General features: G+C 58.5%; 2 protein-coding genes across 5 annotated transcripts in view; one reads left to right on the forward strand and one right to left on the reverse strand.

The window, feature by feature from the left end:
* Positions 1-3,607: 3,607 nt before the first annotated feature.
* On the forward strand, positions 3,608-4,703 carry Tmem240 (transmembrane protein 240; the record flags this gene model as incomplete). Its single annotated transcript, XM_015501339.2, is given in 2 exon segments — positions 3,608-3,999; positions 4,001-4,703. Coding segments are annotated over 2 exon segments (504 nt in total), but the record flags the coding sequence as incomplete, so codon positions are not given.
* Positions 4,704-4,791: 88 nt separating this feature from the next.
* The window catches only part of LOC107155587 (ATPase family AAA domain-containing protein 3), a 19,609-nt gene continuing 766 nt past the window's right edge, over positions 4,792-23,634 (reverse strand). Inside the window, exons 2-17 of one of the 4 annotated variants that reach the window (XM_015501520.2) lie at positions 20,708-20,784; positions 20,012-20,113; positions 19,645-19,704; positions 19,089-19,158; positions 18,183-18,348; positions 17,889-17,958; positions 15,617-15,772; positions 15,069-15,125; positions 14,709-14,834; positions 14,363-14,487; positions 13,572-13,623; positions 13,214-13,284; positions 11,982-12,149; positions 10,611-10,719; positions 9,584-9,658; positions 4,792-5,367 (exon numbers count right to left, since the gene is read on the reverse strand). In XM_015501520.2, coding sequence (XP_015357006.1) covers positions 5,200-5,367; positions 9,584-9,658; positions 10,611-10,719; positions 11,982-12,149; positions 13,214-13,284; positions 13,572-13,623; positions 14,363-14,487; positions 14,709-14,834; positions 15,069-15,125; positions 15,617-15,772; positions 17,889-17,958; positions 18,183-18,348; positions 19,089-19,158; positions 19,645-19,704; positions 20,012-20,113; positions 20,708-20,784 — 1,652 coding nt within the window. In that variant the 3' untranslated portion in view covers positions 4,792-5,199. Of the gene's footprint in view, positions 5,368-9,583; positions 9,659-10,610; positions 10,720-11,981; positions 12,150-13,213; positions 13,285-13,571; positions 13,624-14,362; positions 14,488-14,708; positions 14,835-15,068; positions 15,126-15,616; positions 15,773-17,888; positions 17,959-18,182; positions 18,349-19,088; positions 19,159-19,644; positions 19,705-20,011; positions 20,114-20,707; positions 20,785-23,634 lie in introns of those variants that run through there. The other 3 variants (XR_007340856.1, XM_015501521.2, XR_007340857.1) reach the window with 3 other exon arrangements.

Genomic DNA, 23,634 nt, shown 5'->3' on the forward strand with positions numbered 1-23,634 from the left:
GGCCCACCTCGGCCTACCAGCTGCTGGGGGAGGGGCTGCCCGCCGGGAACCGCGACTGAGGACCCCCCTACCAGCCGTCCCCTGCCCTAGAGAGCCTGTAGAGAAAGGGCCGCCAGGGGGTGGCGGAATGGGCCGCCGGCCTCCTGGTCTAGGGCCTGGAGGCTGGAGAACAGCAGCCCAGTGTCCAGTGTGGTGGCCACCGTGGAGGCCCGGCCCAGCTCGGCCCAGCCCAGCGGGTCCTCCTCACCGCCGCTGTGTGTGCGCGGACCTTCCTGTGAGCCAGGGCAGGCAGGTGGAGGAGGTCAAGGTGGGGAGGGCCGACACTGAGGAGCTCCTGGCACAGCCCCTCCGAGTGGAGAGGGGGAACTGAGGCAGGGGTGGGGCTGAGGCTTGCTCAAGGTCACAGTGAGCCCCTGCCACATGCCCCTGAGTGGCCTGTGCTCCCATGCACGTGTAGTGATGGAGTCTTCCTGCCCATGCATGTCTGTACGTCCATGTACGAAATAAACATCTTCTCATGAGCCGCGCATGTGTGTACCGTCTGTGCATATACATGTGCGTACACACAGTGCACACACCGCATGCACTCATCTCAGAGAGGCCCTCCCGCGGTGACTGTTGTCCCTGCTGGACAGACGAGGAAGCGGACAGAGGTTTTAGAGGATGGACTCACCCAAGGTCATGCAGCCAGGAGGGGATGGGACTCCGACCACAGAACCTGCCCTCACCCTACCTTGCAGGGCTGTTCCTAGGCTCTGTGGACATGTGAGGGTGGCGGGTGGGGGGGTCGGGGTGCCAGGGCAGTTGCATGTCTCCCCCAGTGTGTCACATGCCTCCGGGTGCAGACAGGCATGTTGCAGGACAGCGAGTGTGCCCTCTGCCCTCGCATGTGCTGGACACAGTGGGAGAGGTTGCTGGTGGGCACATGCTCCCTGAGAAATCTGGGTGCCACCTGGTGTGCCTAGTCTGCCCAGCATGGCCCACAGCGCAAGAGAGGCACGAGGGCACACCCCCTGCTTGTGGGCAGTGCCCGTGGTGGAGCTGAGACCCTCTCAGGTGGACAGTGTGCATGCCCTGGCCCAGACACTCAGCTCTGGGAACACACACTTAACAAGTATGGGTCATCAGATGTGCCCAGCGTGGCTCTGCCTGGGGCCGCACACGGAAGGGCTGCCTGGGTAGACAGAGGGCGTTGTTCAGAGTGTGTTTGCCCAAGGCGTGTGTATGCCTCTCAGGTAGCCTCCAGGACACATGTGGACTCATGTGGAAGAGGCGCCTGCAGAGTGGAGGCTGACTCGAGGCCTGTATTGCAGACCCCCGCCCCACTATGCACACGGAGCGTCTCTGCGTGTCTACATGTATGTGCTTTGTACACATTTCTACATATAGGATATGTAAATTCATACAAAGTACTCTTGTATATTGACAGCATATATATGTGTATGAAAAGTACATGTATATAGAACAATATACAGTGCCGAGTGCTCAGAGGAATGTCAGATCGTCTCTGTGTGGGTGCAGTGACTATGTGCAGATTACAGGTTTGCATGTGGGGTATCCATGTATACACCATGTACACGTCTGCCACAACAGATTCTACCTGTGTACACACCGTGCAGAAAAAGCGTATACACATTTGTGTCTCGTACATGCCTCTACATGGAATTTCATACAGAGGACATGTATGTGAATTCTGTGCAGCATGCACATTAGCAGGCAGCGTCAGTGCCTGTGCACATGGATCTGTGCACAGGACAGCACCCCACAGAGAGGCCGGCTCTGTGTACGTGGAGTGATGTGCATCCATGTGTGACATGCCACGCTCATGCCGGCGTGTGCTCAGTGCATGGATGTGGGGCTTGTGGGATTGTGGGACCCTGGTCCACAGTATACACACTGTGCTCTGTGCATGTGGCCAGTGTGTATACACGACATGCGTTGGGCCCTGGGTGGACACATGCAGCATGTGTGGCGCAGGCGGGTCACATGTCTGTACCTATCACAGACACATGTGCACACAGCATATCCCTCTGTCTTCATCTGGGAGACCTGAGCGCCCACCTCCATGGCTGGACCTGGAGTTAGGAGGAGGCCCAGGGTCGTGGAAGGGGCGATGCAGATGCCCAGGCCAGCAGCAGTCCCAAGCCCAATTGTTGGCACCCTGCCTGGCCCTGCTTTCAGGGTTCCTGGGGGTTTCCTGCCCAGCCACCTGTGTTGGGGGGAGTCAGAGTTCTTTCAGTGCCCCGGGGACCCTAATGGGTCAGGAAACATTTCCTCCCAGGGACTGGCCCAACCCCATGTTCTCTGTTACCATCAGTGATTTTCCATCATGACGACAGATAATGTCTATTAAGCTTGTAATCAGATGAGTGACAGCTGCCAGGTCAGTCATGGTCACTCCTCACAAGTGGAGCATGGTCCAACAGCCCAAGCCCTGCCTACTGGGACTGGCCAGTGTGGATGAAGGGGCTGAGCCCCAGGAAGAGCAGGAGAGGTTCTGAGCGGCCTGGCTGGGGGCTGCCCCTTCCCTGCCTCTGGGTGGGAGGTGGACAGCATGGGCCCTGCTCAAGGAAGATGAGTCAGTTTTCTTTTGGGGGGAAGGTCCCTCTGGGTGGGGGAAGGAGGGAAGACCAGGCCTGGGCAGGAAGACTGCAAGGCTGATGGGCAGAGCCACAGGGTCTGCTGCAGCTTGTTGAGGGGAGGAGGGGGAGCAGGTTTGGGGAGCCAGGAGCTATTTTCAGCATGCGTTTGAGGTGTCTGTAGATCCCACGTGGAGACGCGCAGGCAGCTGAGCGTCCAGCAGGCATGGAGGTAGCAGGGAGGAGAGTGGCTGTGAGGTTTGTTTGGCCGGCAGGAGCAAAGGACAGGGCCACAGACAGGACGGCTGGGAAGAAGAGGGTGCCACCAGAGCATGTTGTCCTGGCACTCTGGGCCCCAGGGCCACCAACCCCCTCTTCCTGGCTAGGATGTTCAAATCTGCTGTCATGGGGACCAGTTCCCCCTGCAGGTCCACCACTGGGAGTTCTGGGGCTGGAGGGCTCCCTGGAAGTGGGGCAAGCCACCAGAGGAAGAGAGGAAGCTGCGGTAGTGCCACCTACAGGCTTTGGAGAGCAAAGCCCCAGTCCTCGAGAGCCCAGTGCCTCCTGGGGGCATGGTGTGGCTTGTTTGACGAGACCAGGGCCATGGTGGGTGCCTGGTTCAAGGGGAGGGGCTCTGGCGTCCATCCCACGGCAGTGAGTGGGCAGTGATGGACATGGGTGAGGATGTAAGAATGGGGTGTGGGGCAGAGTCCTCAAGACCTCCAGCACGGAGTGAGGCAGGGAGGCACAAGTTAGGGACCAGAAGCGGAGGGGGGGGGGGGCTCGCAGGAGTACCCCCGAGGGCATGGAGTGTAGACTGCTCTTAGACTGCCAGGGACCAGGTCTGGTGGGCACTGGCCCTTGGGCTCTGCTGGGCCTCCACAGTCCCCACAGTCAGCAGGTGGACCAGGGCTCATGCCTGGGGCCCTCAGGAAAGAGGGAGGTGCTGGGTGAGGGTACATCCCCTAGCCAGACCCTCCCTAGACATCGCTACTGGCAGCAGGATCTTGGCCTCCCACCTGCCCTGACAGTTCTGCCTGGCAGCCTGGGGCTGGGGGGGCGGGTCTGATGACTCTTCCCAACCAGCGCACAGGGATGGCTTCAAAGAACTCCCTGAGGTGCCCCGTGGGAGTCACACCACCTGCCTCGGGGACCCCCAGCCTGCCCAGCGTGGACCCGGGGAAGCCAGGCCAGGGTTGGCGGGAGAGGTGCCAGCCCGCCCTGCCGCCCGCAGGCACCACATCCACTACGTGATCCCATACGACGGGGACCAGTCGGTGGTGGACGCCTCAGAAAACTACTTTGTGACGGACAATGTGACCAAGCAGGAGATCGACCTCATGCTGGGGCTGCTGCTGGGCTTCTGCATCAGCTGGTTCCTGGTGTGGATGGACGGCGTACTGCACTGTGCCGTGCGTGCCTNAGGACCTTGGCCGGAGGCCGCACAGGCCCTTCGAGGAGCCGGCGGGGAACATGGTGCACGTGAAGCAGAAACTCTACCACAACGGGCACCCGAGCCCACGGCACCTGTGAGCCGCGCCCAGGACTCAGGGCTGCTGTGCAGACCAGACCGACCCCGCGGAGGCCCAGCTGGCCAGGCGGGACTGCGGCCTCAGGCCCAGGGTGTCCTGGCCTGTGGCTGGCCGGGTTGTGGCTGCAGGGCAGGTCCAGCGGAAGGTGCTGTCGTCTTCGTTTTTATGAAAGGGGGTGGGGTGGGGGCTGGGGTGGGGCTGGCCACCGGGCCTCAGGGCAGGACAAAAGGGCAGGCTCTGTCCTAGAGGGGCTGGGGGCCAAGGGGGGTGGGTCCTCAGTAGGGACAGGCAGGGACAGGTCTGGCCAGGGTCAGGACTGGACTCAGGCCACATCTGATTGAAAGCTGCTGTTTCCTGTGCACTGTGTTGTCCGTCCATCCATCCGTCCGTCCGTTTGGTCTGGAGTGGGGGGAGGCGCCAGGGACTACGCCGTCAGCACACGGGAGCATGTGCATGGGGCGTGTGCGACTGAGAGTGGTACAGGAGGGAGGACAGGCCCTCGGCAGCTATCAATAAGGGTGGGGCCTGGGCACCCCAGCACCTCACTGTGAAGCCCACCCTGCCTGGCCAGTAAACTCTCCAGAAAGCTCCAGCCTCTGCCTCTTCCGTCACCTGAAACCCCAAGGGCTGCAGAGGGGCCCCCACAGCCCGCCCCTCATATCAACCATGAGACACACAGCAAGGGTCAGTCAGTTTTATTAGATTTTGGAAAGAAGGGCCCCCCGCCTGCTGGAGGGGGCAGCAGCTTGGAGCACCAGACGTCATGGACCGGTGGCTATCTGGCTCTGGATCCACCCCACTAGGTCAGGGCTGGGCTAATTCTTGGCACAAACATGTGCAGGGCAGCATCCAGGCCAAGGCAGAGCCAGTGACCTCACTGCCCCTCTGGTCCCCACAGGCCCCGGTCCTGCTGGCCAGGCTGTAGCCACCAGCCTTGGGTACCCAGCTCGCCTTGGAGGCCCGACCCTCCCCCAGCCAGCACCCCTGGCAGAAGGGCAGACTTGGGGCCAAGGCTGAAGGGGAGCTGGTGGGAAGGCACTGCAGGCCGCGTGGCTGCACTTCCCAGAGGGTGGGCCAGGCGTTCCAGCCTAGCTGGCCTGCTGTGGACTCAGGTGCGGGGACTCGCCAACCTGGGGCCTGGGGCCCTCCAGAGTCAGCCACTGCATCTTCTGCTGGTGCTGCTGGATGGCATCCTGGACCCGGGCGTCCATCATGGCCTCGGTGAGCACCCCATCCTCAGAGGCATACGCCATGGCCTGCAGGAAAGAGGCCAGCAGCCTGCACAGGGGCAACTCACTCTGCAGTGGCCTCCCAAGGGCCCCAGTGTGGCCTGACCCATGTCTACAGGGGCTCTGCACATCCCAGCACGGCCTCTGTGCTCCGGAGTTTCTACCATAGAGAGCCCAAGTCGAGACACACACCCGGCTGACCCACAAGCCCCTCCCAGGCAGAACAAATGCGAAACCCGCAGGCGACTCTGGGGACACAGGGGAACCCTGAGTGGTCACCTCTGGACAGGCTGCCACTCCTGCACTCCCTATCCTAAGGACATCACGGGGGTCCAGCCAGCAGGGGTCAATGGCGTCGCCGTAGTCACCGCACTTGGGTGGCTCAGGCTGCAACTCGCCGGCAACAACAGCTCTAGAAGCACCAAAAGGGTCGGTGGGCCCCAGGGTGCGGCGGCTCGGCTGAGGGGTCAGGCCAGGGTGCAGGGACCTCACCGCACTGTGCTCGGGAGGGAAGGGGAGCTGGGGTGCCTGGAGGAAACTCAGGGCAGTCCCAAGCAGGGGATCCTGCCTCCAGGCCACCTGAGTGGGACCCTCACCCACAGCCTGGGCCCTCCTCCCAGACACTGGATTCCCCCCAGGGGCAGGCGTGCTTGGCTGGCGCTTGTGGGGCCGTGACTGCATGGTGCCACGAGGGCCGGAGTGCACAGGGCCCCTGCCTCACCTCCACCTGCTGCGGGAGCAGACCCCACCTTGAAGCCAGACCACCAAGTTGGGGAGGGAGCAGAAGGTAAGGTGGAAGCTGCACATGAGACTGGCAGGTGGACAGGGCACAGCCCAGCCCTGCTCAGCATGGAGCCTGCTGCGTGGCAGGACACAGCGACCATGCTTCACCCAAGGCAGGGACCTGCTGCATGGTAGGACAGACGGCAGCACAAGTCACGCTGCTGTCCTGACTTCCTTCGCGTCTATACTGGCCCAAGAGACACGTTCACCAGGGTACAGAAGCGCATGCCTGCAGCGGCCGAGGCAGGAGGCCGCCTTGAGGCCAGGAGTTCCAGGCAGCCTGAACCACACGGTGAGACCCTGTCTCAGAGATGAACAAACAAGCCAGGTGCAGTGGCCACACCTAGAATCCCAGTCACTCGGGAGGCTGAGGCAGGAGGATAACACGTTCACCACACCATAGCAAGCCCCTGTCTCTAAATCACAAAGTTCTGAAAAGGGCTGGGGAAGCAGCCCAGTGGTTCAGTGCCCGGGTATGGAGGAGGGGAAAAGAAGGAACAAGGAAACGACATGGAGAAGAACTGCGGCCACGTGGGATGTTGACAAGGAGGTCCCTGCTGACTCCTTCCTCAAGACCAGTGCTACCCTGACACCGTGGCCAAAGACACCCAGGGGTGCAGCAGGCCAGCAGCGGCAGACCAGTGGCCATGGCCCCAGTGATGCAAGGGTGTTCCCGTGGGAACACTGCCACGCACACAGCAGAAGCCAATGCAGGGCCCACACGTGGCACTTGGCCAGCTCCCTCCTTGCGGTCCTGAGGTGGCGGGGATGCTCCACCACTGAGCCACATCCTAACACTTTTTATCTTGTACTTTGAGGCGGGAGGCCATCAAGTGGCCTAGGCTGGCCTGGAACCTGCCATCCTCCTGCCTCAGCCTCCCTTTCCTAATAAAAACACCCCACAGAGAGAGGTACAGAAAGAGACTTCTCAACACAGCGGGAGCACAGGTCAGGAGCCTGCCAGCTCCCCTAAGGCAGGCCGGCAGACCACCACTGAGCCCCTCCACAGCACAGCACTGGAGCCCTCCCTGGCAACTGGGCAAGAAGAGTGGGCTGAGCCAGAGAGAAAGAAGCCAGTTGCTTCTGCTCCCAGACGCTGTGCCCCTATGGGTGGCAGGGCTTGGGGGCCACTGAGACCACACAGCCCCAGCTCCTGCGAGGGCTCCCGCCCAGCACCATCCTGCACACATGCACTCGCCCGCAGATGTGTCCTAAAAACCAACCCATCAGAACTGATCAGGACACAAGGTCAACACACACAGCAGCTGCAGTTCTGCACCCTGACAGAAATTCCAAAAGGAAGTAATTCCATTTATACAAATATAAAAAGGAATAAAATGTTTAGGAATTAATCAAGGAGATGAAAACCTTTACGGGAAAACCGCACAATACCACCAAATGGGACTGAAGAACACAGGAGGTGGTTGCAAACAGTCTGGTGCGGAGCTCAGGCTGAGGCCAGAGGACTCAGGTTTGAGGCCAGCCTGGGCCTCTTAGCAAGACCCTGTCTCAAAATAAAAAGCAAAGGGGCTGGGTTTGTGGCTCAGCGGTAGAGTGCTCGCCTAGCACGTGCGAGGCCGTGGGTCCAATCCTCAGCACACATAAAAACAAATAAATATACTGTTTCTAACTAAAAAATAAACATTTTTAAACCTCGAGCTGCTCAAGTATCTTTCTTTTGAGACAGGGTCTTGTTGAGTTGCTCTGGCTGGCTTTGAACCCAAGATCCTCTTCCTTACTGTGAAGACCCCTCTGTGAGGAAAGGGCGGTCTTCTCAAAACGGACGCTGGGAAAACTGGGTATCCGCAGCCAACGACACGAGGCTGCACCTCCAACTCACGCCCTCACAAAGCCAGAGCTGGGGTACAGCTCTGTGCCAGAGCGCTTGGCTGGTGTGTACAAAGCCCTGCATTCTTGCCAGTTATGCACCAAAGAAAAAGACCAGAACTATAAACCCCAGGGAAAAACCACAGGGCAGGAGTAGCCACAGTGGTACCAGAAGACTGCTAGTTCAAAGCCAGCCTCAGAAATACACAGACCCTGTCTCAAAATAGAGGAACGAGAGGGCTGGGGATGCAGTTCAGTGTTAACAGCACCTCTGGTGCAGCCGCTGGGACCTCCCCCTAAAAAGGAAGAACACAGTGACGGCGGGAGTCCGACAGACTGGACTTGGCATCCTCCTGGACGAGCCAAAGGCAGCAGAGCGAGAGTCGGCCTCTACAGCACTCACCAGAGCACAGATGAAAGGTCTGCCCTGAACATCTGGGGAGGGGCTGAGACCCAGAGTACACCAACAGCCAAGATTGAACGCCGCCACCCGATCTCAAGTGGGCAGGGGACCTGAAGAGACATGTCTTCAAACAGGCACAGGTGGCGACTAAGCACCAAAAAGGACGCTGGTGACCAGGGAAGAGCAACTGAAGCAGATGTGTGGTGCCCCCACGCCACCCAGAGAGGAAGCCCAAGCCACAGCCATGCCTATAATCCCATCAACTGGGGAGACCCAGGCAGGAGGTACCAAGTTAGAGGCCAATCTGAGCAGCTTAGAGAATCCCTCAGCAAGTCAGCAAAACCACCTCAAAATAAAAAAGAGAAGGAAGAGGAGTATGGCTGAGGGACAGAGCACCCAGGTCAAGCCCTGGATGAATGAAAACCAGGGCCACCAGCACAGGGCAGAGCTGCCCTGGCAACTGTGGGCACCCAAGGCCCTGAGGAGACAGGACACCCGCAGTGTGGCCACACACTGAACGCAGGGGTGCTGCGGCCTCCTGTTCAGGCACCAGCACTGGGAAGACCCACACTGCCCAGCATACACGCCGTCTCCAGCACTGAGACCCGGCCCAGCCCATGGGTGCAGAGACGTGGCCATGGGAGGCTGACTGTCCTGGAAACCAGCTCCCGCAGACCACGAGGCAACCACAGAAGTCCTGGTTGTCACAGCTCACACCCCGAGGCCCACAGGGCAACCCTGACAGGCAGTGGCCACGCCTGGTACCCAAGTGACTCGGGAGGCAGAGGCAGAAGGATCCCAAGTTCCAGGCCAGCCTCAGCAACTTAGCAAGACCCTGTCTCAAACAAAGGGTCGGGGGCGGGGGGAGAACACCAAATGCTGATGAGCTTGGGGAGAGACCGAGGCCCCAGAGAAGGTAGTCTGTGGGCGCTGCCACATGGCCCGGCCCGGCCCAGCAGCTCCACTCTGGGGTAGAGAACGGAAAGCCGGCTCCTGAGTACCCTCCGCCAGCTGGGAGAAGATGAGGAAAAGAAAGGGGGGCTGCCTAGCAGCTGGGGATGAGGGGGAGTGAGAGGTCAGAGGGCATAGGGCTTCCATCTGGGAGGACAGGAAGTTCCAGCAATGCACAGACGGTGATGGCCCCAGCAGATGCCATAGGCCTGCGCCCGTCAAGATGGTGCCGGGTCGGTGAACCTGAGGGTAAGTGCAGAGGCAGGACGCAGGACTCACTTCACACACACCGAGCTGAGCTTTGGCGCCCCAGGGCTGGGTCTGTGGACAGCCGTCCGGTGTGGTGAGCTGCTCCTGCAACACGGGCCACGGCAGCATGCCAGGTCACCCTCTGCCAGATGACCCTCCCCAGGCCACGATGACCATGATCACACAGGCCTCGGGGCCTGCATTTGGAGCCTGGGCCTTGGAGGAGTCGTGGAAGTGAATGAGGCTGCGAGCTTGCCCCCAAGTCAGTGCCACCAGAAGACACCCCAAGAGCCGCTCACCACCCCCAAGGACACACCAGGATGTGGCCCTTGCAGGCCTCGGGCGCTGCTCTGGGGGACAGACCACAGCCTCAGAACCGGGAACACAATGTGGTGCCATGGTGCCACCTGCACCCTGCCGAGTACTCTGGTCTCTGGTTTGTCAACCACAGTACGTCCCACAGCACAGCCCTCAGCTGGCTAGACCCGGAGGTGCTCTTATCTGTAAGAGCAGCTGAGCACCCTGATGGAAGCAGAAGTCTCTCTAGCTAACCTCTTGCACAGAGGTGACCAGGTGAGCATGGCACCCACCACGGCGTTCTCAGCAGCCACCAGAGGCTGTGAGCTCCAGGTGCTCCCAGCACTGCGGGAGCTGAGCCGGGGTTAACGGGGGGCACTCTGCCCTGTGAGCCCTGAGCCACACATAGCCCACACACCTGCCCCCACTCTGCGGCTGACCTGTCGGAGAAAGCAGAACCTCAAGAGGGCTCATGCAGAGCAGGTGGCTGTGAGGTTCCACCTGAAGTAGGTGCTCAGAATCTGTCCAGCTCCCCACCTGACGGCCTAGGTGAACAGCCCCTCGGCCCCCACCTGCCTCAGAGCCTCCCGTACGTCTGCCCGGGCACCCTGGCCTTCCCTAGGATGATGTGTTCTGTGTCCACAAGCCCTTCCAATGCAGCCCAGACAGGATGAGCCAATGGGGGAGCAGCCCCCGGTGACGGGGAGTAGAGCAGGGGCCACACCCTCCATAGGCCTCAGAGCCCAAGAGCTCCACTCACCTGCCAGGCTACGGCCAGCTGGGCGATCTCACGGCCCGACATCCCCTCCGTCAGCTGGGCGACCTCTGAGCACTTCCTGCTGTAGTCAAACTGGGCCAGTTTCAGACGCCTGTAGGAAGAGGTCTCAGGTGGTGCCCAGCCAGCCAGGGCTGCACATGGCACAGAGCTAGGGAGACGGGCATCAAGGCCGCCCACCTCATACCAGAATCATGGGCGGTCCTGGGCACCCCTTGGCTGCTCCTCTGAACATAAGCCAGGATCTGCCAACACCCGGATCCTCCTGGCTAACCTGCTATGGGGCCAGGCTGGGGCGCTGCACCCCTGCACCCCCACTTTCCACCCACTCCAGACCCAGCCCACATCTGCACACCAAACAGCCAAGCAGCAGGTGCCACTCCAAACACTTAGCCAGTGGAGTGCAGGCAGGGTCCTGGAAGGGCAGCGAACAGCATGGGTAGGCTGCACCTTCCATGTTTCCAGCAATGTCACCTTGGCCAAAGGTAGAGTGGCCATTGTGCAAGAGGTAGAGAAATGAGGTCGTGCTGCCTGGGCCAGGAGGAGGTGGGGCCTGGCCAGCAGGAGTCCAGAAGCCAGCCCACCAGGCTGCAGAAGGTGGGGGGGGGCGGGCAGGAAGGATTCAGGTCAGGACATGGAAGGACCTGGAGCCAGGCACTGCCAGCCTAGGCCCCTGGAGAGGCTGATGGCAGAGCAGCCTCAGCTGACTGGGAACGTCCTGGATGCAACAGAAAGGGGAGCAGGGAGAGCCAGGGCCTTGCCACCAGGCAGGCTTTGCCCAGTGGCTTCACCCTGCACCCAGCATCTAACAGTCATGGAGAGCCACACCCCACCCACGAGGCTCAGGGCCCCTCTGAGCAGCTCTTGGGAGCGGCACGGTGTACAGGCAGCTGGACTTGATCATCTGGCTAGGCCACTTGGTCAGCCATGGACTGCCATGACCACCCCTCTCCTCAGCAGGCACAAGGGCTTTGGAGTAAGGCTCAGGGAGCAGAGTTTAGCCTCTCCCCAGGGCCCAACATTTTCCCTAAAGCTCCCAAGTGACCCGGGTGCTTCAAATAATGGGAAGGTAAGCATGTAAAGTGGACACTAGATAGATCGGCTGCTGCCCTCAAGTAAAAAGCGGCTGGAGAAAAGGGCCAACGACCCCACAACAGAGCTGCGTATCCCAGGGCCCCGGGGAACCATCCCAAGGATGCCTGGTCCGAACAGGACCCCACCAATGGCCACAAGACCCCAGGGGAATGGAAATGCCACCAGGAGGTGGAACCTGCTGGACGTGCCCAAAGGGAGGAGGGATGGGGTGGCTGCTGACAGCAGATGGCAAGAGGGTGGCAAGCGGGCCTGGACACTTACTGCTTTCCTTCTGTGGCTGGCTTAAGAACAAACTTGTCAAAATACATCCTCACCAGGCGCTCCCGCTCCTCGAGCCGTGGCAGGTGGAAGCAGACCATCTCATCAATGCGGTCACTGACAGCCCAGTCGAAGTCCTCAGGCTGGTTGCTGGCCAGGACCAGCATGAACCTGCAGGCAACAGGCACACGGGCTGAAGCCGGCAGGCAGAGGGCTTCTTGCTCCTCAGGGAAACCTCCAGAAGAACCACTTGGCACCTGGGGGCTGAGCCCAGGGACCCATGTGTGGGAGGCCAGGACTGTACTGCTGAGCTGCACCCACCCTGGCTGGCACTTCAACCAGGAAACCCTGGGAGCCCCCAGCAAGGCCCCCTGCACAGTGCAGGCCCCAGCTGCCGTGTCCACGTTCCTGTTCTCGCCCCAGTGGGCTTCTCCAGTACAGATCCCAGACCAACAGGCAGCACCAGCAGGACACTTGTTCCCTCTTGCTGAGAACCCTCACTATGCTGGGCAAACCAGGCCATGGTGTCCAGCAGATGCCTGGCCAGGCTGGGGACGGGGATCTTGACTGGGCCTGGCAGGAACCTCAACTTGCCTCAGAGCATCCGGGCTCAAACAGCAGCCCCAGCTAGCAGGCGTCTGAGAATGCTTTGTGACCAGTGAGCAAGGAACAGGACGAGGGGACTTGGAAAGGTGTGTGGGAACACAGCACCCAGGCTGACCTACCTCTGGAACAGCCCAAGAAGCTCCTCCAAGTGAGACCTCTCTTTGAGACCTGGAGGCTGCCCTGGGCCCCGAATCCCTCTGGAGGCCAAGGTCCTGTGCTCCATCCAGGATACGTGGGAACTGCTCCTGCCCTCGCTCCCACCCAAAGTGCCCACCTATGCCCCTGGTGAGCCTCCTGAAATCCTGAGGGACGCCAGCCACAACGGGGGTCTCAGCTTTGCCTCCCTCGAAGTCAAGTGGAAGATTGGAAGCCAAAGGGTGGGAGGGGTCATGTGAGTTGGTGGCCCTGCCTAGCAGAACCTGGTATGGTTTCTCTGTGACACTTGCTGCCCTTCCCAGACAGGGGTGTCAAGAACAGCCCTGACAGCTGCCCAGGCACCAAGTGCTGGACTCTGGACCCTAGCCATTAGCAGTAGGCATGCCTGGGCAGTGCCCCCACTTCCCTTGTGAGGCCAAGGGTGACAATGCTGCAGGTACTCTGCCCAGGGCAAGGGGAGGTCAGGGGCTCACTTGCTGCTATGCTGGCCAGTCCTGTGCAGGAAGGCGTTGAGGGCAGCCCTGAGGTCTTCACTGATCTTCTCCTGCAGAGGGAAGGCTTTGGTGTTGGTCATAGGCCTGAGAAGTGGGGAGGGTTCTGCAGGCCACTCCTGCAGGGCAAGTGTGGGCTCAACCCCATCTGAAAGCTGGAACTGCACTTCAAGCCCTCAAAAATGCTAAGAGGGCTGGGGCACTCAGTGGTGGCACATGTGCTTGGCACAGCCAGGGTCCTGATTGACCACGTCACCACAAAATTGCTCTTGGCTCCAGCTGCAAATGCCCAGAGTGCCCAGCATCCTCACATGGCCAGGGACGCACCCAGGGGACTCACTGTGGCTCTCTTCCTAAGAAAGGCGTCTGCTTCATCCACAAAGAGCAGGAGGCTGTGAACAAGAGCGTGCCACACGAGTGGATGCTTGAACCCACAAGACAGCCCCAGGGCCACAGGCTCTACCCACCAGGACCTCTAACACACATCCAGTAGAGCCACGCAGCAAGGCCAGGGGAAACCTGCGCAGGCTGCCTGCAGCTTCCAGAGGAGCGGGTGCAGGGCCTGGTGCAGGGCCCGCCCGAGCAGCCAGGGAAGGTGCAAGTCCAGGGGACAGGAGAAGGGGGCACGCCTGGGGCGACTAGTAGGGCTGACCACGCCACCGCCAGACTATCGTGCTGAGGGGTCATGGCCTCAGATGGCTTTCAGGAGGTTCACGTAGGAACACCACCTGCACGCATGCACACCACCAGCACACACACTCAATGGAGCACCTGTGTGGGGCAGACCCTCCCCACCTGAGCTCACCCCTCACTTCTCTAGTCTCTAATCTCTAACCAGTAGCCCCTTCGAACTGGAGGGGAAAGACCAACAGCCCATCCTCAGCATGCTGACGGACCCTCCGCTCTAGACAGACCCTCTGACAAGTCCCCACTGCTCAGAGGCTAGAGGCTGCTTGTGGCCTGCACAGCATGGAGGGCAGAACACAAGGGGACACTGGGTACCAGCCACCTGAAAGAGTTGCTTCCAAGCTCTGGAGGTGGAGTGGTGAACACGGCCGCTTTATAGAACAGCATCCCCGGGGTGGCCAATGGCCTGGGGACCAGGGACCTACGCAAGGGGTACACTCTCACCCTCGCCGGCTGGTGTTGGCCCAGTCGAAGACCTTGTGCATGGCGGTGACACCCTCCCGCCCCATGGGGGCCACGTCCCCGCCTGTCATGATGGCGTAGTCCATGCCTGAGTGCAGCGCGAGTTTCTGGGCAGAAGGGGTGCAGGAAGGAGAGAGCACAGATGTTATGCACCCTCTGCAAAGCCCACAGCCCACCAGCCACTCTGGCGCCTGAAAAGCCCCACAAGAAGCACTGGTGCTGAGCATGTGGTGCTGAGAGGCTTGGGGGTCACCAATGGGGCACCTACCTGCAGCAAGAACGGGCCTCCTCACACTGACGGTGCCCCTGCAGTGGGTGTTCTTCTTACCTTGGCAAACAGTGTCTTGCCAGTGCCTGGCGGCCCGTACATCAGGATGTTCCTGTACAGGCTTTTGTTCCTCTTGGTGTTCCTTGTTGCTATGGCAATGTCCCGCACCCGGGCCTCTAGGCTGGGCTGTCAGGGGAAGTGTGTCTGGAGACATCCTTGGGGGCGGGCATGTGTACACTATGCTGCAGTCTACTCCCCGGGGGCTAGTTTGGACTAGCTGAATACAGGCTGGCTCTAGCTAGCAAAGTGTATTTCAGAAGCCAAAGGCCATCAACAGGAGACCCGTGGGCCCAGCTCTGCTGACTTCTACAGGACCTCATAGCCCACCCAGACCCACCCCACCCATGGTGACTGACTTACACTGAGAATGACACCCTCCAGTGCATCCTGGGGCTTGCTGAGGAGCCGCCTGCTAACCTGGGGGAGCAGAGATGCAGACATGCAAGGACCTCATTCTCGGAGCTGGGAAGCCAGACCCTGAGACACATGGCATCTGCTGGGGGGCTTGGGGTGATCTGTGGATCCTTCACTGAAACTTATTTTCTTATCCACCTGCCCAGAATGAATGGAGGAGATCTGGGCACAACCCATTTGGAGGACAGGCCCAGGAGCAGGAGGCTCCATGAACTGCCTCCTTCCCAAGCAAGACAGGCACTGGGGCCCAGGGTTCGTCCAGAGCCAGCGGTGCCCTGGGGTGCTGGTCACCCAGCCTGCAGCACCACACTGACACAACAGGGCCTGAAGGCGAGTTCAGACTGGGAGAACCCTCCGCAGGGGGAAGCAGATGCTGCTTGGGCACAAGGGAGGGAAAGATGATGGTGTGTGATGTAGGCAGCACTTGCCAATAGTGGGAAGAGGCCTGACAAGGACACAGAGCTCTAGGGGGCAGGTGCCCACTGCAGCCATACCTGCACAGGGTGCCTCAGAGCATCCAGCACCGATATGCGGGAGGTTTCCCTCACCAGGGACGGCTTCCCCAGCCGCGCCTCCACATAGCGGCCAGCAACGGCAGTTGCATTCTTCGCTGAATAGACCCCGACAGCCAGCAGTGTCAGCCCAGCCACCTGGAACAGAGAAGCAGGCAGCACGCCCGTCAGCAGCCTGTACCTCCTGGGTCCCTAACAGGCCCGGCCCAGCCTCAGCCCTGCTCCCTAACAGCCAGTGCTCGAGTGCCTGGAACAGTCAGATCAGAACGCTCTTCACCCCAACCTTTCTCAGAGCTGTGTTCTCTGTGACCTGCACTGCAACTCCTCTGACCCTGAGGCTGCAGGCTGAGGACAGCCTTATAGCGCCAGGTGCCTATCACGGCCACAGCCTCCACTGCTTTTCTGCCCAATGAAAATGTTATAAGTTTACTCCTAGAAAACAAGACTAACCCCCAATGACTGATCCACATCATGCACACGCACACATACACACACCTAGAAAACAAGACTAACCCCAATGACTGATCCACATCATGCACACGCACACATACACACACCAGTCAACAACTGGGAGCTCCCTTGCTTTACAACATGGTAAGAAGGTACCTCCTAACCGGGGCTCAGGCAGAGCTGGCCCAGCAGACACGAGGCCCTGGGTTCCACCCCAACGCTGCAAATGCCAAAACACAAGTCACAGAAGAAAAGAAGGGCTTCTTTCCTCAACAGACAGCACTGCATCTGTGCAGTCCCAGCTGAGTGGGCACGGCTGGCCTCAGCCAGGCCCTATGACTGTGGACCCACAGCCATGCCAGCCAGACCGCACTCCAACGAGTGCTTCCCTGGGTGATCAACCCCTGCTACACTGAAAAGCCCTTAGAGACGGTGTGAGGAAGCAGCAGACGTCCACCGCTCAGCATCAGAGTCCCTGCCCAGTGGAAGTAGGTAGGCCCATTCTGCAAAAGCTGCCAGGAAGAGCCAGGTATGGTGGAACACATCAACGAGACAGGAGGCTGAGACAGGAGGCTCACACGATCAAGGCCAGCCTGGGCAACTTGGCAAAGGTCCTCTCAAAACAAAATATAAAAACACACTAGGGATGTGACTTAGTAGTAAAGTGACTGGGGTTCAATCCCAGTATTTAAAAAAAAAAAAAAAAAATGGTGCCAGAAAGAAAGTTCTAGTCACATCCTTTCAGGATGCTGCAAAGCAAGCAAGCCAGCTCCAGTCCTCCAGTCTTCCAAAGCCTCAAACATGACACTGCCATGGCTGGATGCTTGTGCCCAGGAGCACATGCTGGGGGCCTGGTCCTGTCCATGGAGGGGAAGGGGCAGAACCTTTAAGAGGTGGGAGCTAACCCAGGAGTGGTGGCCACACTTGTAATCCCAGTGAATGGAGAGGCTGAGCCAAGAGGATCGTAAGTTCAAGGCCAGCCTCAGCAACATAGCAAGGCCTTAAGCAACTTAACAATTTAAAAAGGGATTGAGAAGGGGCCAGGTTTGTGGCTCAGTGGCAGAGCACTTGCCTAGCACGAGTGACGCACTGGGTTCAATCCTTAGCACCACATAAAAATAACAACAAAAAAAATAAAGTTTAAAAAAAAAAAAAAAAAGGATTGAGGATACAGCTCAGTGGTCTAAAGTACTCCTGGGTTCAATCCCCAGAACCAAAAAAAGAGGCGGGGCCTAGGAGAGAGTCATGAGGTCGGGGGCTCAGCATCAGGAATGGATCAGTGTCTCTTGGACAGACTATCAGTTCTCTCCAGAGCAGGATATCATAAAGCAAGGCCACCCCCTGTGCCCAACCCTTCTGTGTGTGACTGGTTGGTTCCCTTTCCACTTCTCTGCTACATTGTGTCCTAGCCAGTGGGCCCTGGCCAGGAGGCCAGTAGTATGTCATTTGGACCCTAGCAGCACCAAAATCTGAAGCCAATAAACCTCTTTATAAGTTACCCAGCTTTGGGTATTTTGCTAGAGGGGGAAAAAAAAAAAAGAAGACCAAATCGCTTAAAATCGATCCAAAAAGGCTCCCTCTCATCTAGCTGCACCTCCTCTCCCTGGCTGAGGAGGAACAGGAGCCACGGCAGCAGCCAGCAGTACAAGCAGAGGCAGCCCCGGGCCTTGCTCCAGCTCCAACACGCCCCGAGCACCAGGTGCTCCACCCTGTCAGCAGGAACAGAGTTGCAGCACACCAGAGAGCCCCCCAGAACACCCAGAGATGCCTGCCAGGCACACCTCTGGGGATGCATGATGCCTACCGTGGCTGTCACTTTGTCCCAGTCTGTCACAAAGGCACGGAATCCTTCACCAAACAAGGTGCCAGCCGTCCTGTTGGGGGAGAACAGCCACATGATGGGAAGGGATGTGGGACCTGGACACAGTGCTGGAGAAGGTCAAGGGCGACACTCCCCTGCAGCTTCCTATACTCTCAGAGGCAAGCCCTGAAACACAGGGGCAGAGAAACCCCACCAGCATGATGACCCCAGCTAGTGACCTTAGAGGGGCATCCCACGGCCAGCACCACACAGCCAGGGCTCCTGCTGAATGCTCACCTGATGGACTCCAGAATGGTCTGGCGGTGCTCAGCAGCCTTCAAACGGATCTGCTCCCGGGTGATGTCCGCATTCTCCCGCTCGGCCCTGGCCCGCGCCCGGGCCTCTGCCTCCACGCGCAGCATCTCGTTTTTGTGCCGCAGCTCCATCTCCCGCTCCACAGTGGCTGCCCCAGAAAAGGCAGGACAGCAGGGTTCAGCCTGGCAGAGCCAGCCTCTGCCCACAAGGCCAACACATGGACCTCAGCAAAAGTGATCCAGGAACAGTATAGAGTTCAGCGAAAAGACCCGCCTGGGGTCCAGCTCCAGCAAGCAAGGGAACCCCATGACCAGGCCACCCTTCTAAGGATTGTGCACACTTAAGGAAACAAGATGAAGCACAGAGGATCACAGGGCCAGCCAACTGACGCCGAGACCAGCTGTCGTGTGGCCAGACCCACAGGACACAGCCAAGTGCCCTTCTGTGCAGCGCCTGGGGGACATGCCCACAGCCACGACAAAGCGAAACCCACATGGTGGCTTCAGGTCCCCCTGGCCCACAGAGACAGGAAATAATAGTCCTTTCTTCTGGACACACGTGCGTGCAACGCTGACACCATGGCCCACTCATAAATGCAGCTTCCACAGGGTGGTAAACACGGATTCCCACCCAGGCAAACCAGTGTCAGCACCCTTTGGAGAGGCACGCGGCCAGGCTGCAGAGGGGCCTCTACTGAGAGCAGCCCCACCCACGAGAACAAGGATCTGGACTGCCTGCTGCACGGCAGAGCCAGGCTTGGGATGCTGGCCTAAACTGGGACTCTTGGCACGCTGTTAAGATGCTTCTGAGGGACTGAGGGACCCACAGAGCCACCCCCCACCAGTGGACTCCTTCCGGGAGCCTCCTCCACCCCAGCGTGACCCTTACCTCGCCGCATGGCTTCCTGCTTCTGCACAGACTCCTCTTGCTTCCGTAAGTTCTCCTCATTGAGAAGTTGCTGAGAAGAAGCCACAGAGAAGGGAGAAGCTTTCAGAACCAGAAAGCAGTGACACCAAGCCTACAGGCTGCAGCTGCTCCGAGCCAGAGACACTGGGCGTTCACCAGAGGGGCTCACAGCCTCTGTGACCTGACACAGGCCTCCTAGGGCAGCACGGCTGCCAGGACTCACAGAAACTGACACCAACAGCAGGGTGCCAGTACCCACAGAGGGAGAGTGGCACCCAGGTTTTGGTCTGCCCGACTCTACTCAGTCCCTCACTGACCTCCTGGTTAGCCAGAGCCCCTGGGTTAGGCCTCCTGGGCAAGAGCCTCAAAGCCCCTGGAAAGCCCACCTCTGTGCCCACACCTGTGCCTGTGTGCATCTGAACAAAGGTCCCCAGGACTAACCATGTGCTCTCCCATCCATGGACTAGCCTGACTAGCAGCCCATGAAGCTGCTGACCTCCAGGACAGCAGGCCCCTCAGGGAGATGTGCCCTGCTCACCTGCTGCTTCAGCTGGTCCTCGTAGCGTTGCCGGGCCAGCTTATCCTGGTACTGGGCCCTCTAGAGAGGAAGGGAGCGATGAGGACACACCTTAGCTGGATAAACCAGTCTCGACCAGGGGCTGGGGCTTCAGGTAAGCTGCCTACCTCCCACAGAAAATCAGATGTGCTGGCGGGGGGGAGCTCAGTGTGGAGGGATCTACGGGCTTTGGGCGTTTGCACAAGGGTATTCCAAGGTGTTACAAGGGTAACAGCTGACACCCAGTAAATCCTTGGTTGGCTAGTGAAAGAGAGATCCAAAGCTGCACCCTACTCCCTCTCCTGGTCACCCCAGGCCTCCTGGTATGAATGACCGCTTGTGCCCTTACGGCCTGGTGCTGCCGGGTCTCTTCACTCAGGGTCTTCCTCCTTTCCTCAGCCTGCACACGGATCTGCTCACTCTTCAGCTGCTCCACAGCAGCCTCATACTCCTGTAGAACAGGGCCACTTAGGATACCTGGCTAGAGGCTGAAGGCTCCCTGGAGCCCTCTTCCTCAAGCTGCAGGGCTCTGGGGCAGTGGCTTCAGTGGCACACCCAGCTGGTCTGTGCACTTCTGGAAACGCAGCCTGGACCAATACCCCTACCTGAGCTCAGGCCTTGAAGGAACCCAGACCCAGCAGAGAAGCACCAGAAAACATCTGAAAAGGCCTCCAGGGAGCAAGACCAAACCAGACACAAATGATCGGTCCCACAGGGACACATCACCCTCCCCCAGGCTTATACCATGACTACTCCATAGCAGCCAGGGGCTGAAAGCAGAGCCTTCTCCAGCTGACATGCATGAAAGGATGTTGAGTCCCACCAAGTGCACAGAATGAAGCTAAGAATTCCAAGAAAGACCCCCTGCCCTCAGGTAGACCAGTAGCCCCTCGCCTTATACCCGCTCTTTCAGGGGACTCTGCTGTGGGGACTCAGCCACACCCGAGGCCCCATCTTGGCCTTCCCTGCTTCCTTCCTGAGGGAGCGCCCAAGCTGGCATCTGCTCCTGGCATCTGCACCTGCCGTCTCCTCTAGGCCCTCTCACCTTGAGCTTAGACTGTTGCTCCAACTGCAGCGTCTGCTCCTGCATCTGTGCGAGACTCAGTGCCTCCTTGGCGTGGCCTGTGGGGTGTCAGACAGAGGAAATCAAGACACAATGTGACTGGGGCCAGTGGGCAAGCACCCACTAATGTCAAGGGGCTTTCTGAGAAGCCACCGCATGCCTCAGCCTGAAGTGCTCCTGTCTACTTCCCAGTCCTGCCTTACCTGCCTGCCCTCAATCCTGGCCAGACCTTGCACACCCCTGCTTTCAAGGCTGCTGCCCTATCCCCAAGAAAGCCTGGCACAAGGCCCTGGTCTCATCCCCAAGGATCTATCACCTTTGTAGAGTTACCGCAGAAAGGCCACCCCACATCCGTTCAGAGCAGGCCAAAACAGCAGGCATTTCCCAAGTGGGCAGAATGCGGGCTTTGGCTAGAGTGGCCTTTAGTTATTCATATTACACATTTTTCTTAAGCTTCCCATATCTATGACCATGAATCTGCTATCAAACACACACAGGCAAGAAAAGGGACAAATGAAACCCCCGATGCCACAGTGACCTTGGCTTGCTCTTTGGGCCATCGAATTCCTTCTATCCCCACATGCTGCCTACTTTTCTTGTTTTGGTGCTGGGGACTGAACCCAGGGCGCTCTTCAACCAAGCCACATCCTCAGCCCTTTTTATTTTTTGAGACAAAGTCTTGCTCAGTTGCCAGGACTGGCCTTGAACTTGCCATCCTCCTGCCTCAGCCTCTGAGTTGCTCTGAAGTCTTCAGAGTAAGCTGCAACTAGTACATGTTATGCTCTGATTACGGGAATATAGGCATGCACTGTCACACCCACCCTCTCTGTTAACTTCATTGAGGCCGTTTCCTCTCCTGACAGTGAAGCAATTATACTTCTCCTTGGAGAATAAAAGAAGGAAAACCTCAGCACAGGACTGGTATCCATGTAAACTCCCGAGTCACAACCTAGGCCTGACAGTAGCTCACCACCTAAGACCGCTCTGTACCAGCAGCTTTGTCTCCCACAACACTCAAGCACCCACCCTGGTGGGATGTCTGAGACATGGTCTGGGGCATACAAAAGACTTTAGGTCCATAAACCAAGCTGGCATCTAAGAAAGAACCCAGAAGATCTGGGCAGACACTGGAAACAAGGTATCACTAGGTTGGGCTTTGAGGAACAAAGAAGGTAGTCAGACTGTGCAGAGGACCATTGAGGACAGTTCCTGTTGGCTTGGGAGAAGGCAGTGGGGTCAATACAGAGGCTTAGGCCAAAACATAGTAGACCCTGTGGCAAAGCCCAGGGGACCGCATGAATCTGGGTGAACAGGAGGCTTATGAGCTGGGAGCCTTCAAAGTGGGTGCCTGGCAAAGGGGCTGACAAGCAGACAGGCATGAGGCACCCTGGGAAGAAGGGCTGGGGAGAAACATAGCCATCATGGAGCCAGGAAGGGTGGTGAGAATACAAACGCAGAGTACAAGATGCTCGCAGAGGCTGAGCATCCCAAATTCAAGGTAAACCTGAGCAGCCTATCAAGACCCTGCCTCAGAATGAAATAAAAGATCTGGGGATGCAGCTCAGTGGTAAAGCACTTGTCTAAAGGGTACAAGGCCCTGAGTTTAATCAATAGTACTGCCAAAAAAAAAAAAAAAGGAAAGGAAGAGGGAGAACGAAAAAAGTGGAGAATGCAAACAGATACTGAGGGAGCAGCAGCAGCCACAGCCACAGTTGCATCTGTTGGGCCAGAACCGAGGGCCTGGACAAGTACTCTCTAGGCAATGGACCCAGGCAGGTCGGATGGTGCAGAGGGCAGGGAAGCACAGACACCAAGAGACTTGTTCAGACGCACCCACAGCTGTGTCCCACAGGCCTGGGTAACTGCCTGTCACAGGGACCAACTAAGATTCAGCTTGGAAATTCTGGGTATGGTAAGTGGGCAAAAACCCCCAGGAGTTGGGGCAGAAAGGTGCCCCCAGCTGAGTTTGGTCAGGGATTAAGTCTGCTATGGTATGAGATGTCCTGAAGCTTGTTCCTCACTCCAGCCAGCTAATAAACTAACAGATAAACTAAAAGATCACCTGTGAAATCGTCCACCCAGCCGGGCCTTAAGTGACACAATTGTGAACCAAATCTGAATGCACTGAACATTCCTTTGGGACTATAAGAGCCAGCCAGCCAGACCCAGAGACCAGTGCCCAAGACATTCTTGTAGCCTCCTGGGAAAAGGCAAGAGGATTGAGACACCAAGTGCCAAGCCCTCTCCCTTATTATCAAGGTGGCTCTGCGTACACCTACTTCACACCAAGGCTTCCCTACAGGATCTTCCAGTGATAAAAGGACACCCTCTTAAACAAGTTTGAGACTACTGTATTCCTTTAGTCAGTATTTATTTGGCACTTTGGCGCACATGAAATTGCGCCATTTTGGTGTAAATCATCAAAACCACAGGAGAAAAGAAGGTGGTGGGAAAAGCCCTGGGTTTCGAGAGGGTATCAGTCACTGCTCACAACTGGCTCAAGGAGGTCACCAGCTGGGCCAACACCCTCTGGCCTGTGGCTTTACAGACGCTCCCGCACCCACCAAAACGCCAACGTTTCCCAATAATAAATGCAAAATCTGTTACATTCTCGTTAAAACGAAATAACTAAAATATGCTTTCCTTGTTAAGTGCAAAATTGCCACCAACCCCGCGCACAAGCATCTCCGGATCTGGCCACGCCCTGGCCTGCCCCACGTGGAGGCTGCAAGTTCGAAGGATCCCACGCGCCGGGCAGTGCCCAAAGCCCAGGGCCCAGGTGGGCACCCAGCACTTGCACGCTGAAGCCCCTGCTCCGGCCTGCTGGCGACAGCTGAAGGTGCAAAAGAGGAACAGGGCCTGGACCCTGGCACGCAGGACGGCTCGGGGCCGCCGACAGCCACCCAGTC

Source organism: Marmota marmota, unplaced genomic scaffold (genome assembly GCF_001458135.2).
Source record: "Marmota marmota marmota unplaced genomic scaffold, marMar, whole genome shotgun sequence".
Taxonomy (NCBI): Eukaryota; Metazoa; Chordata; class Mammalia; order Rodentia; family Sciuridae; genus Marmota; species Marmota marmota.